This window comes from Hypomesus transpacificus, chromosome 20 (genome assembly GCF_021917145.1).
Source record: "Hypomesus transpacificus isolate Combined female chromosome 20, fHypTra1, whole genome shotgun sequence".
Lineage (NCBI taxonomy): Eukaryota > Metazoa > Chordata > Actinopteri > Osmeriformes > Osmeridae > Hypomesus > Hypomesus transpacificus.
In genome coordinates this window covers 4,581,839-4,595,781 of record NC_061079.1, presented here as the reverse complement: position 1 = coordinate 4,595,781, position 13,943 = coordinate 4,581,839, and the positions used below count along the sequence as shown (strand labels likewise).

The 13,943-nt window shown below is 44.0% G+C and overlaps 2 protein-coding genes across 3 annotated transcripts; both read left to right on the top strand.

Annotated features, from left to right (window-relative positions):
• abhd10a (abhydrolase domain containing 10, depalmitoylase a) lies at positions 1–2,942 on the top strand. Its single transcript, XM_047043036.1, has 5 exons — positions 1–194; positions 714–897; positions 1,743–1,854; positions 1,965–2,102; positions 2,276–2,942. Exons 1-5 carry the CDS (start codon positions 119–121, stop codon positions 2,615–2,617), a joined length of 852 nt encoding a protein of 283 aa, XP_046898992.1. The 5' UTR covers positions 1–118; the 3' UTR covers positions 2,618–2,942.
• Positions 2,943–4,211: 1,269 nt separating this feature from the next.
• tagln3a (transgelin 3a) lies at positions 4,212–8,578 on the top strand. 2 transcript variants are annotated; one of them, XM_047043160.1, is made up of 9 exons: positions 4,212–4,360; positions 4,603–4,645; positions 4,861–4,985; positions 5,109–5,194; positions 5,287–6,004; positions 6,641–6,884; positions 7,117–7,291; positions 7,451–7,553; positions 7,816–8,578. In XM_047043160.1, exons 6-9 carry the CDS (start codon positions 6,705–6,707, stop codon positions 7,955–7,957), a joined length of 600 nt encoding a protein of 199 aa, XP_046899116.1. In that variant the 5' UTR covers positions 4,212–4,360; positions 4,603–4,645; positions 4,861–4,985; positions 5,109–5,194; positions 5,287–6,004; positions 6,641–6,704; the 3' UTR covers positions 7,958–8,578. The 2 variants fall into 2 exon arrangements, with proteins under 2 accessions (XP_046899116.1, XP_046899115.1); XM_047043159.1 differs by lacking the exons at positions 4,212–4,360; positions 4,603–4,645 and having other exon boundaries at positions 4,668–4,985.
• The last annotated feature ends 5,365 nt before the right edge of the window (positions 8,579–13,943 follow it).

The following is a 13,943-nucleotide window of genomic DNA, read 5'->3' as shown; positions in this document are numbered from 1 at the left end:
CTTGCCTTGTATTGGCTTGTGTTTGCGACTGGCAGTGCTGTCATCATCAAACCCGAGACGAGCTGTTTTAAGGTCGCATTATTGTCCTCTCTCAAGTCTCCGCAGCGCGCGGGACAGAATGGCGTCCGCTGTTGTAAGGACGTTTAGCAGGGTACTTCAGTTAAATGCCAAAAGAAAAGCGATCACGTTTTCCGGTGAGTGTTATACCTACCTGGTACACAGAAGGTGAAGGCGTAAGCACAAAATTGTACATTTCAACGCCAACGGTTTATGGGGGTGTGGCACAGGTAGCTCTCTATGCTAGAAAGTGACTAAGTAGTGATAGCGTTTGCTAGCTTCGTAGGCGGTTCCAGACCAAGTGGTTCCCATCATTTTGGCCGAATTTGATAGAATATTGACAGTAGCAAACACGTTGGCTAGCTAGTCTAGCTAGCTAAGTCAGATAGCTGCGTCTAGTTACGTGTGGAATGCATCTAGCTAATATGCCATGGAAACCATCTGGCTTAATGAGCTCAGATCTAGCACCAATGTGTTTATTTACTAGTGCTAGCTAGTTATAAGCTAACATACTCGAGCTAACTACTTAATTTGATGGCCAATGCATTGCTGTCTTGTTAAACGTCTGGCCTCAGCATCTTGTCAGCAAATTAACATGGAATAACATAGCACTCATGATTGTCTGCGTGTACCATGTACTATCATTTTTTTCATAGGTGTGAGACATAAGGCTACAGTGCAGTATGCATCGCGTCCTGACCTGCCGAAGTTGGCCTACAGGAAAGTGAAGGGGAAGAGCCCAGGGGTAGTCTTCTTACCTGGCTTCGCCTCCAACATGGGGGGACAGAAGGCTGAAGCCCTGGAGGAGTTCTGCAGATCCCTAGGTCACTCCTATTTGAGGTAAGACAAGTATACCACTGACTAGACTAGATGCACTAACATTAATTTTCCAGGCTGATGCTGAGTGAAATGCTGCCACATTTGAGGATATTCTCACCCTTTGACCTTACACCTTTCACCTAAGCCTTTACTGAATAAACATAATATTATTGCATTGCCAAACATCAATGACAGTTGGAATTTTTTTGTACCTCTACACCATTGGCGTAGGGTTTTTTCCAAGGCTGGGTAACGTGCCCCGATGAGGTGACGTAAACCCAGAGTTTGCGGTTCTTTTGAGAAGAAAGATAGTTCCGCAATGTTTACAAAAAATCTCCTTTAGCTTTAAGAGAGACTATAGAAATAACTTCAAAGCAGTTTGTTATTTCACGTGGTCATAGTGACGATAGTCTTTTAAAACTCTGGCAGTCCGCTCTCCTGGTAATGATGGGGACTCTCAACACAGCTAGAGCCACCACCTCTCATCTGTTCTGGTTCTCCTAGACTTGTATGCAGCCTTCGACACGATCCGCTGCCCACTTCTCAGCTCCACACTGGCTGAAACGGGTACTGCTGTAACCCCTCTCTCCTGGTTCAGGTCCTACCTGACTGGGGAGAGGTACATTTCTGCACCCCACACCCTCACCACAGGTGTCCCATAGGAATCTTCTCTATCTACAGCAGATCCCTTGGCTCGGTCCCTCAAATCACATGGCCTCTCCTACCACTGTTAACTTGACGATACATAACAGGTTTGGAGTGAAAAAGCGACGGGATTGGTGGCTCCATCTCAGCCTTTTCCAGATGGACAATTACTTTTGACGTGTTTAAGTTCTTTGATGTGGTACCTTGTATGTTTCTCCTAGGTTTGACTACACAGGCTGTGGGTCATCCGAAGGTGCATTGGCAGATTGCAGTGTTGGCACTTGGAAAAAGGATGTTCTATATGTTCTCGATGAGCTTGTTGAAGGTCCACAAGTAAGTGTCTTTTCATAGCATATAAAAGCATGTTTAAAAGTGTGTATCTTATTTGCAGGAACCTCTGACCTATTTGACCCGTTACATTCCTGATACAAATCCCATTTCAGATCCTGGTTGGCTCCAGTATGGGAGGCTGGCTGATGCTCCTGGCAGCCATAGCTCGTCCAGGGCGGATTGCAGCCCTGGTTGGCATCTCAACCGCTGCAGATCACTTTGTTACCGTCTTCAACACCCTTCCTATAGAGGTGAGTCCACATGATGGGTTCCCTGTCTGTGATGAAGAGCCATACAGAATGGAGATTACAGTATCGTCGTACTACGGATACAGTTCTGAACGGAGGTCGTTTTCGATGTTCCCTCTTCTTGACGTCTGCCTTTGCCAGTAGTCCTTTTGCTTTCTGCTTCCTGTTTGTCGTAGGCAAGGAAGGCGATTGAGGAGGAGGGGCAATGGGTGGTCCCCACCAAACACAACGAGGAGGGCTCCGTCCGATTCACAGTGGACTTCCTGAAGGAGGCGGAGCAACACTGTGTCCTGCAAAGCCCCATTCCGTGCACCTGCCCGGTCAGGCTCATCCACGGGATGAAGGACCAGGACATCCCCTGGCACATCTCCATGCAGGTGGCCGAGCGCGTCCTGAGCAGCGACGTGGACGTCATCCTCCGCAAGCACGGCAAGCACCGCATGACGGAGAAGGATGACATCAAGCTCATCGTGTATACCATCGACGACCTCATAGACAAGCTGACAACGCTGGTTTGAAAGGGCGGCAGGGAGGGAGGGAGGGAGGGGGGGTGTTCGCCACAGGACTATGCAGTGTGGTGACACCTGCTGGTGTAGTGCACCACTCTGACCTCACGTTCCCCCACACTCAGGCCTGTGTTCATTGTACCCCGAAGGTGCTACAAACGTACAAACACAACGTCAAAAAGGGGAACTCCCTGAAGTTTTTTTTGTTTGTTTGTTTTTGACATCCCTGGTGCCATCTCGGCGTAATCCCTTCAATGAGAAAAATATCTATAAAGCAACAAAGTGGTGATGCAGCAGACGTGCCTTTTTTGATTTATGCATGTGCACCAAACAACCAGTAGAGGGCAGCAAATGCAACTGTGCGTTTCATGGTCATGCCGCTTCTTGAGCACGAGAGGGAGCCGAGATTGTAAAAAAATAAAAAATAAAACATTGATCAGAAACAAAATGTCCCTACACGCTCTTGGGATATCTTTCCGTTTTCCACTCAGTTGCATCTTCTTATCCTGTGCTAGCTGGAGGCTTTCCAATGCTGAACAAACATGGATTGATCTTTCAATGCCATTTGATTTTGCACCTGGGGTTTTTGCATGATCGATCATGTATGAAGGACTGGGGTGTTATGAGCCTATAATATTGTTATATTATTAGTGTATAAAAATATTTATTGTTTTCAATTGTTTCAGTACGGTGTTTGAAATAAGAGTGCATTATACAGATGATACTCGTTGCCCCTTCTCGGAACGTTGATCTTTGCTCAGTTTGTTATTTTATTGTGGTATGTTCTTGAACGATTGCACATATGCTATGTTAAGATTGACAGTCCTGCACCCATGTATGTTAGTCTGGTTGTGTCACTGACTCGGTGTAGTCAACATTCCTATTTCCTGGTTAAGACTGTGTTGGTGCTGTTAACATAGAATTGTATCTGAAGTTAGGATCAAAACATGTATTCCTAATATTTAAAACTTAGTTTGCTGTCCGGTATATTTTTTTTAAGCCAGAAGTGGTTTAGTGGCCAACATCAATGCAACAATGGCTTTAATAGATTGCTACCATTAGTCCTGAATCTACATATTTTAAGGGTTTCCTTTAATAAAGTACACATTTTTCATAATATTTGTAGGGAATGTCAAAAGGTTTGTTTTCCTTTAGCACTGTTTATTGGAGAAAACGTTTATTGGAGAAAACGTTAGCACTAAGACCATGATAACCTTCCCACCTAAATGATTTAAAGCATATGTACCACTACTATTGACTATCATCACACAACTATGTGGCTCATCATGATGAATACTGTTATTTCTTCACAAAACCATGGTTTGCACACTATACTTTTTGTAGACTTATTATTATGTAGCCTATGTGCGACAGTATCACTTTTCATTACATTGTTCATTGCTTTCATTTAATAAAGATCAGTGTTGACAGAGATATCTGTAAAAATGTTCATTTTTCACAGTTCCTACTGGAAGTTTCCTCCAACAGTGTCTCCACTATGTTACTCTTCGAGTTCTAGACATGTTCCTCAAATATGGAGAACAGAAGTGCAGTGTTGGTGTGAAAGGCCCATCTATGTGAATCCTTGGCGCTGAAATATGTAGCTATAGCAAGTTTACATCAATTGCCTTTGGCTCACACAACACCGCCCCTGAAAGAAAGTTTTGTTCCCTTCACATCCATCTGTGACATTTTGTGTGCCTGCAGACTCTTGCACATGCCCTTAAGCAACAGTTCACAACTTCCCTGCTTCAGGTAAATAACCTCTACAGTTTGCTGTTACTTGTAAATTATTCTGTATTGTTGACCAGGGCTCATTTTGTCTAAGGAAAAATGTGAAGTTCAGGTCAAAACTGAAATGCTATACGTCTCATTTATATTTGTGAAGACATCAATTATACACAGTGTGATTGCTGTCTTCACAACTTTATTGTGATGATTATACATAAAAACATTCCCAAAGTCCTTATACAACTTAAAAATATTACAATTTTCAGGTGAAAAACATGAACTCTTTAATATTTTTTGCTCTCTTGAGTGGTAAGTATTCTTTGTGGTCAAAGGTAAGTCCTATTTTGCAATAAGTTATACTGAATGGACCTTATTCGAACAAGAATTCAAGTCACTTGATGTCTCTAGACTTGGATTTATAGTTTGAGTCTCAAAGCACAACATTTTTATTTCGCAATTTCAATTATATTTTTTCGTACAAAGGCAGGGGAAGTTAGAAATTCAAAGTGACACATTTTGTACAGGGATTTTTGCTGCCCCGTTCATGAAGGAAGAGGAAGCAAAGCGATTTATCAGACTGAAGAGACAGTCAGGCTACTGGGATCCAAACCACTCTCAGAACCAATGGGGCTACACCGTTCAAGAACAGGTACAGCAATCAGCATGGTGTTTACTGTATTCGATTTTCAAATGTCCAGATCTTAAGGCATATGCATCAATATATGCCTATTGTGTGTATTAATGATGATACAATATACTCTCTATACTCAAGGCTAATGAGTACTGGACAGCTCTTCGTACAGATGCCCAGTACTACATGGACATGGGTAACCTGATGTTTGACCGCTCTGTGGCAGCGTGAGTATGCGATTCAGATAGGAGATCATCTGCATGTTCTACAATACTTAAACTCATACTATAGTTGCACGTCTTGCGTTTTTTTTCCCCAGCGAGAACAACAAGCTGTATATGGAGATGCTAAGGAATGCTCGAGCTCACCTGGATGCGCAGACAGGCAGACACTGAGATGGAGTATGGAGAAGCTCGTGCCAAGAGTCATAGTCGTCATCCTCTTGGTTACTGTATCTGCAATTCATTTTATATAGCCCACTCACTCAGCGTGTGTGCACAAGCGCTGTGCCCTTAAAAGATGAGCACGTAAGACTGTTCATGTGTTTTATAAATGTCGAGAAAAGAGCACTTAACATAGTAGTGTAGCACGCAGGACGCTTTTGCAGGATGGTAGATCTAGATGCATTAGCCTATACTGACTAATGAATGCTCGAATGGAAGCAGATAAATAAAGAAAACATTTATGTATGAAAACACCAACAAAATCAGTCGTTTGATTATATATTTGGACAAAAAGTCGCAACATCAAAACATATAACATCGATATAAACTTATAGCGGACACAGTCATTAGTCTCAGTTTCACATCATTTGACGAGCCATAGGATACGTTTTGTTTATTTTCCGTAGCGTGAAGGCGCTGAGGCATCAATTGACTTTCAGAATCAGTGCACTCGTGCACCAAAAGCAATTGGCTAGTCAGAGAAGAACGGATGCTGAGCGCTGTACCGCACCCATTAAAGATGTCAAGTGAAATCCTCCCATGACTGCAGAGAACCAGCAACCAGACACAAAACGACGTGGATTAATATATTCCGTAAGTAGGAAATATTGATCCAGATCAGAAAAAGGCCAGGGGGCGATATTATTCCGAATGGGCCTAGATGTCCCATTTTGCGCAGGTCATGGGGTTCTCGTTGAATACACTTGATTTGTTATTCAGCGTAAGGACACCAGATAGCCTAAATAACTAGTAAACTATACAAAATGTTTGACATGCTTTCATAGAACGTTGAAAATATGAATGTTGCATAGGCCATGTCCCTGCGCAGCGATGGCGTTTGAAAATATTGCTTTGGAAACCATCCAGTGGGGAGCAGAACACGGGCGCAAATTCCACACACTCTTAGGCTACTTCATGAAAAATTGCACTTTATACACGACTGATTTAAATCTAGTGTGATGATGAAAAGACTGCTCATATTTATCACAGTGCAAGCACTACATCACGTCTTTGAAATATCCGTTTTTTGCCTATGAAAGCTTTGTGATTGTTACAAGCAAAACTATTAATTATGTATAAAGGCGAAGGCACAAAACAATGCATAACCTACAGCAACAGCCATCCTAAAATGCGTTTGGCTCCCCTCAGACGCAGTACAGAAATGAGTTGAAATTACCTTGCCTGTTTGTGTGTGTGTGTGTGTGTTGCGTATTGCACTTGCTTGGGCAGGGAGAATTTTCTTTCAGTCACTGTGTTGAGAGCGCAATATACAGAGCATCTTATCCTAGCAACGATGGCTAACAGAGGACCCAGTTATGGGCTAAGCCGAGAGGTGCAGGAGAAGATAGACCAGAAGTATGCCTTGGACCTGGAGACCAGGCTGGTGGAGTGGATTTTCATCCAATGCGGAGGAGACATTGATCGGCCACAGCCAGGCAGAGAAAACTTCCAGGACTGGCTCAAGAGTGGGACAGTGAGTATCCAGGAATCTGTAGAACGTGTTTGTTGTAATCATTTGCGTATGTAGGAAATGTGGTCATTTCAAACTCTGAATATTGCAGCTCGGATGACACAGTGGGGTATTATTGCAGAATCTAGGAGTATTGTATTTCCATAACCTCTTTACCTTGTGAGTGACAAAACTGCCAATGCACTCCCTGAAGAGGTTGTATCCATCATGGCCCTACATTAATGTCTTTGGGCAGATCCTTTGTAGGCTCATCAACAGCCTATACCCTCCTAGTGATAAGCCTATAAAGAAGATCCCTGAGACAAAGATGGTCTTTAAGCAAATGGAAAAGATCTCTCAGTTCCTACAAGCAGCCGAGGCCTACGGAGTAATTAAAACAGACCTCTTTCAGACTGTGGACCTTTGGGAAGGTAGGTGTCACATTGTAACCTCTCGATCACAAACAGTGTCCTTTCATTAAGTCACTGTCTCACAAGTATCCATCCCTTTAGGAGAGTTCATTCTCCTGTTTGTTTCTCGGAGGTTTGATTCCAGACGGATTCAATAAAATATTTGTGTGATACATACAGGGAAGGATTTAGCCGCTGTTCAGAGGACCCTATCCGCTCTTGGCAGTATCGCCCTCACAAAGGATGACGGCCATTATCGTGGGGAACCAGACTGGTTCCACAGGTGAGAATGAACTGTTTTAATCTTTATTTGCGCATACACAAGTACAATTACATGAGGATCATGCATTTACACATCAATCCATTTCAGTGCACCAAGAGCTACATTGTTCCTCTGTGTACACATTCATGAATGAATACAAGATGCAAGCATGTTTGTGTGGAACCATGTCTCCCCCCCCCCCCCCCCCCCCAATTCCCCATCATACTATCCTTAATATAACAGTTGAATGTTCAATTGTATCTCTCAATCTGTGCATAACCAGGAAAGCTCAAGGCAACCGGAGGGAGTTTACTGAAGAGCAGCTGCGTCGTGGTCAGAATCTGATTGGGATGCAGATGGGGAGCAACCAGGGAGCATCTCAGTCTGGCATGAAGGGCTACGGCATGCCACGGCAGATCATGTAAAAAATTAAACACGACCGGCTGAGCGGAGTGGGTGGTGGGGGGCTCTTTGTGTTTAACCCTCTCTTGAGGTATGACGTTGCACTGGCTATGTAGGGTGCCTAGAGGTCACTTGAAATAAATGCAAATCTTAATATTGAAATCTGAAGATTGTTAAAGTACTGGGAGTGTGATTGGAAGATGGGAAATCCTGTGGATGTGTTTCAGAAATCCTTTACATGGGCCTTACACCCTTTTACACGATGGTGTCATTTCCGTCAGTGGATGATGTCTGTGCCTCAGTTAACACAGGTGGGACAGGAAATATGCCATTGTTTTCTAGAACACATTTATTTTGTTTTGAAGGCATTATTGTAATTTATTATCGAAAAACCTTAGTATTAAAACGTAATTCCTAATGGCACTTTTATTTTTTATGAATTATCTCACTGTGGAATGTGAATACGAGGATGTTACACTACGACCTTTGTTGCATGTATTTTTATGTTGAATATTCAGTAACAGAAAATGATAGTCAACCACTTCAGAAATATTTTTGTCTTCTCGCTATTATCTAATCGACACGTTTGCATTACACTGTGTTATATGTACCTTGGATAAGGTGTAAGCAATTAAACTACTGAAAACTGGAAAACTTTCAATTGAATTCTTAAGAGGTACCATTATAGCTTTCCTCCCTTACAATGATGTCCAGTGCAAGGAAGCTTTTTGAAAACTCATTCAACTGCCCTTGGAATTAGCGTCTCTCTTTTCCTGATTGGTCTCCTCCTTGCTGCAGGCCCCTCTGGTCAGTCCATCACCTCTCTGGTCAGTCCTGCATCAGATGGCTCCCTCTTCACAGGGTCTAAAATAATTCTGTTTTTTGATCAGCAACATTGTGTACTTGTCTCCCAGTAATAGATGAATTATGAATCAATGCATCTGAATATAAAAACACATGCATCCAGTAATGCGTACTAAAATACAAGCCAGTATTTAGTTTATTAAAGTCAAGGTGATGCTGTTTCATGAATGTGAACATTCATTTTGTTGTTTTGCTAAATGGATCCAAAGATCACTACATGTATGTGTTATAATAAGATATATACTCAATATGGCTGCACAGCACCAATTGGAGCAGTCGGACCTTTCCCATTGGCGGGTCGAGGATACAACCCAAGGGTCTTGGTAGGAATCGGTGAGATAGAACGGCGACTGCCCTTCAGCTCTGTAGTTCTGTTCATGTCTTACAGCCTCCTTGTAGGATCCGGGCACTTTTTCAAAGATCTCTACATGGTCATCCCCGTGGGGTCCCCAATATACATGTGCCCACACACATCTACCCTGCTCCCCGTATTCCCATATGGAAACATCACAGAACTGTTTCGTTTTTCCCAGAATTTTCGCCGTAATTCTACTCCCTTCCATGGCATATTCTTTCCGATTTTCATGTGTGCTAATCAATTTTGATTCCGAAAAGTGTTCCATTAGGGTTTTCCGATCAAGTTTCTGCACATGATCGTCTGAGGGTTTTATCGTTCCTGGCTTTATCATGCAATTGATACCCAATGGTATGGATACTTTGAAGACCTCCTTAATTTCACCAACACGCTCTCCGACGTGGAGGCAGAGTCTGGGGACATCGGGGGGGGCCCGTCTATCTCTGGGGTTGAGGTCGCCGAGGTGGTTGAAAAGCTCCGCGGTGGCAGGGCCCCTGGGGTGGATGAGGTCCGCCCGGAGTTCCTTAAGGCTCTGGATGTTGTAGGGCTGTCTTAGCTGACACGACTCTGCAACATCGCGTGGACATCGGGGACAGTGCCTCTGGATTTGGCAGATCGGGGTGGTGGTTCCCCTATTTAAAAAGGGGGACCGGAGGGTGTGCTCCAACTTTAGGGGGATCACACTCCTCAGCCTCCCTGGGAAAGTCTATTCAGGGGTTCAGGAGAGGAGAGTCCGTCGGATTGTATAACCTCGGATTCAGGAGGAGCAATGTGGTTTTCTTCCTGGCCGTGGAACTGTGGACCAGCTCTACACCCTCGGTAGGGTCCTGAAGGGTGCATGGTAGTTCGCCCAACCAGTCTACACGTTCTGTGGATTTGAAAAAGGCGTTCGACCGTGTCCCTTGGGGGCTGATGTGGGGGGTACTCCGGGAGTACGGGGTACCGGATTCCCTGATCGGGGCTGTCCGGTCCCTGTACGACCAGTGCCAGAGTTTGGTCCGCATTACCGGCAGTAAGTTGAACTTGTTGGACTCATGAGGGTTGGACTCATCTGATCATAACTTATATGGACAGAATTTCTGTGCGTAGCCTAGGGGGTCCGGTTTGGTGACCTCAGGATTGGGTCGCTGCTTGTTGCAGATGATGTGGTCCTGATGGCTTCATCGGGCCGTGACCTTCAGCTCTCACTGGAGTGGTTTGCAACCGAATGCGAAGCAGCTTGGATAGGAATCAGCACCTCCAAATCTGAGGCCATGGTTATCGACCGGAAAAGGGTGGAGTGCAATCTCCGGGTCGGGGAGGAGATCTTGACCCAAGTGGAGGAGTTCAAGTATCTCAGGGTCTTGTTCAAGAGTGAGGGAAGAATGGAGCGCGAGATCGACAGGCGGATCGGTGCGGCGTCCGCAGTGATGCGGGCTCTGCATCGGTCCGTCGTGGTGAAGAAAGAGCTGAGTCGAAAGGCGAAGCTCTCTATTTACCAGTCGATCTACATTCCTACCCTCACCTATGGTCACGAACTGTGGGTAGTGACCGAAAGAACGAGATTGCGAATACAAGCGTCCGAAATGACTTTTCTCCGCAGGGTGTCCGGGCTCTCCCTTAGAGATAGGGTGAGAAGCTCGGTCATCCGGGAGGGGCTCAGAGTAGAACCGCTGCTCCTCCGTGTCGAGAGGAGCCAGCTGAGGTGGCTCAGGCATCTGATCAGGATGCTCCCTGGTGAGGCACGTCACACTGGGAAAAGGCCCCGGGGAAGACCCAGGACGCTGGAGGGATTATGTCTCTCGACTGGCCTGGGAACGCCTCGGGGTCCCCCAGGAAGAGATGGCGGAAGTGGCCGGGGAAAGGGAAGTCTGGGCCTCCCTGCTTAGGTTGCTTCCCCCGCGACCCGACCACCGGACAAGCGGCAGATGACGACGACAATGACATTTATGCATTTAGTAGACGCTTTTATCCAAAGCGACTTCCAAAAGAGAGTTTTACAAAAGTGCATAGGTCACTGATCATAACAACGAGATAGCCCCAAACATTGCGGGTAGCCAAAACATGAAGCATACATTGTGAAGACTAAATAAGTCCCAAAGGGAAGAACCACAAGACCATGTAGTTGAACAGGTTACAATTAAACAATTTAACAACATGAACCTCAAAAGTGCAAGGGTGTACCTGTGGGGAAAAAGCAAGCAACAAAAATATATTACACAGCAAGTACAATAGTTTTAAGTCAGTTACAACTAACCAACAAGAGCAACAAGACTCTCAATAAGAGTCATTGTGATCCTGAAACATCAGGTCAGGCCAATCATTCCTAAGTGCCGTTGGACTCCCGGAACAAGTGTCTTGAGCCTATTCTTGAAGGTGGCGAGACAGTCAGTGTCTCTGATGGAGGTGGGGAGTTGATTCCACCATTGGGGGGCCAAACAGGAGAAGAGCTTGTGTTGGGACCGGGCGCTCTTGAGTAGTGGGACCACCAGACGGTTGTCAGAAGAAGACCGTAGGTCTTCCGCTCGGAAGATCAGTACCAGGGTCTTGAATCTGATATGGGCCATGATGGGAAGCCAGTGGAGGGAGATGATATATACCCTCCAATTGATTGAGCTACCTTTGTCTTCCCCGGGTTCAGTTTCTAACACATCCTGTCTAAATACACATACTATTTATTAGAAGTATTTCCAATCATTATTTCTCCAAGGTTCATTCAAACGAAGGCTCCTTAAGGATCCTTCAGCAAAATGAAGTATTTTTTGTACTGGTATAACTTCTCCTAAATATGGAGAAAAAGTACTAATTTTTATGTATAAAGAAACAAGACCCATTTTTCACCAGAATTGCAATAGCCTTGATATAAAAGTCAATATCGGGTAGATTGGAAGATTATTCACCTGAGAGTCGATCTGAGCTGTGTGGTTTCTTGAACGGCACTGAAAGGCAGGGCTCTTTCCTGTGGTGGGAGTGATCATCATTACCTGGCCTGGAAGAAAATACATTTAGGCAGAGACAATTTAATCACAGTCTCTGTAGGCAAGGTCTAAGACTCTAGACCCTACCTAGCCAGCTAATACAGTGGTCTTTTCGGTCTAATGCTATTGGCAACACTCCTCTAATACGCCACTCTTCCTACCTTTGTGGAATCTCTGCAAATGCACCTACAGTGGCATCAACTGTTTATGACAACTACCAATAAATGACAATAAAAAATAAACACAGAAAATCTGTGGAAAGCTGTCAAAATATAGTTTTTATCAAAATCTGTCCCACTCCTAATCAATGTAAACCACAATCCTGTAATACTACACAAACAATATTAGTCTTACAGTTATTTTATTTATCACATTAAGTGTACACATTTCACTTAAGTCTCTGAATGTTTTGATTTTCCTTTACACTTACAAACACATGATTCTTCGCTTCCCCTCTGCATGTCGCTTCCCTGTCAGATGGATTGTCCATGCCTGGTAAGAGAAAACACTCTTTAACACATTTACAGATTGGAGAAATGGAGCTAGTGCTCATAGAACCCCACCACAGCTCTTTGGATCTCATCCTGGCATCCTGAGTAGAACATCAAGACAGTCAAACAATAGAATATTTTGGAATGGACAATCATGTACCGTTTTAGACTTCACCGAGCATGTGTGTGGAAGCTCCTTGGGTATGACTCCACTGAAGTCATCCACTTCATACGACATTGGAAACTTTGGTCGGCGGTCTGGAAGCTTGTCTCTTGGGGTCCTCGTGTGACAGGAATCTCTACTCCCCTCCAGCCTTTCAGAATGTTCCAACCGCTTGTAACTCACCACACTCCTGTCTGTGTCCCCATTACAGTTTGGCCGGTGGGGCTCTGGGTAGGTGGGACTGACTTCTTTACAATCGTCTCTTGAATCAGCGTGCTCTTTCTTAATCTCTCTTTTAGAGGACACATCTCTCTCTTCTTGAGCTCGTTTAGTCTTCAGATGCATTATAAGAGCGGGCAAAGTCTCCACACTTATCTCACTCGCTGGCATCTGAGCCAGGGCATCCATATCTTCAGGCAAGAGACCTAGAGTGGCATACAAGTTCATAGTACTCATCGGTGCATCTCCAGAGCCTTGCAGGTGTGTGGAGGTGTCACTGTCACAAGAGCGATGCCTGCATTCCTCCATCACTAAACATTCAGGATAACAGAAGCATTGTACTAATCAAATTAAGGTATAAAAGGCATGGCTAACACTTTATTGGAAGTGTAATGTATACTATGTAATTGCATTAAAATACACAAACTAACAACATTGTAGTAGGAGTTGGGCAGGATGTTAAGTGTGCACAGAGTTAAGTTCCTTTTCCACAAAAAGATTGGTAAGACGTTTTTTTTTATAAATGTGTTGTCAACAAATCTGTGTTACAAGTGCAGTGTAACAATATGATGAGGCTCAGCACTGATTCCATGTTAAGCTTAAATAGTTGTGTCAAGGTTTTTGGTCATGGCACAGGAATTAGTCATACAGTAATGCAATGAAATTACATGTAATGACAAATGTATTAAACATTGTAATTTAACGTTTTCCATTTATGCAAGTTCATCTGGACCAGCTTAATTAAGTATGAATCTTGTTAGATTCACTTTACGTTTTTCTAGCAGCACAGGAATGTTACTTGGCCCAGTCATATTTGGGGTCTCCTGTTCTATTAGGTCCGGAGATCACCCATCTTTGTTTACTAGTAGGCCTATTAAATAAAGATTGTTTTCTTATCCCCTTTACCTTTGAATAATACACTTAAAGAGAGTAGTCTGAACAGTTTATTTTACCCCTTCA

Coding starts and splice junctions, on each gene's coding strand:
- tagln3a (XM_047043160.1), top strand. CDS start 6,705: ATGGCTAACAGAGGACCCAGTTATGGGCTAAGCCGAGAGGTGCAGGAG. Junction 6,885..7,116: donor ACTGGCTCAAGAGTGGGACA/GTGAGTATCCAG, acceptor GTCTTTGGGCAG/ATCCTTTGTAGGCTCATCAA. Junction 7,554..7,815: donor GAACCAGACTGGTTCCACAG/GTGAGAATGAAC, acceptor GTGCATAACCAG/GAAAGCTCAAGGCAACCGGA.
- abhd10a (XM_047043036.1), top strand. CDS start 119: ATGGCGTCCGCTGTTGTAAGGACGTTTAGCAGGGTACTTCAGTTAAAT. Junction 1,855..1,964: donor AGCTTGTTGAAGGTCCACAA/GTAAGTGTCTTT, acceptor ATCCCATTTCAG/ATCCTGGTTGGCTCCAGTAT. Junction 2,103..2,275: donor TCAACACCCTTCCTATAGAG/GTGAGTCCACAT, acceptor TGTTTGTCGTAG/GCAAGGAAGGCGATTGAGGA.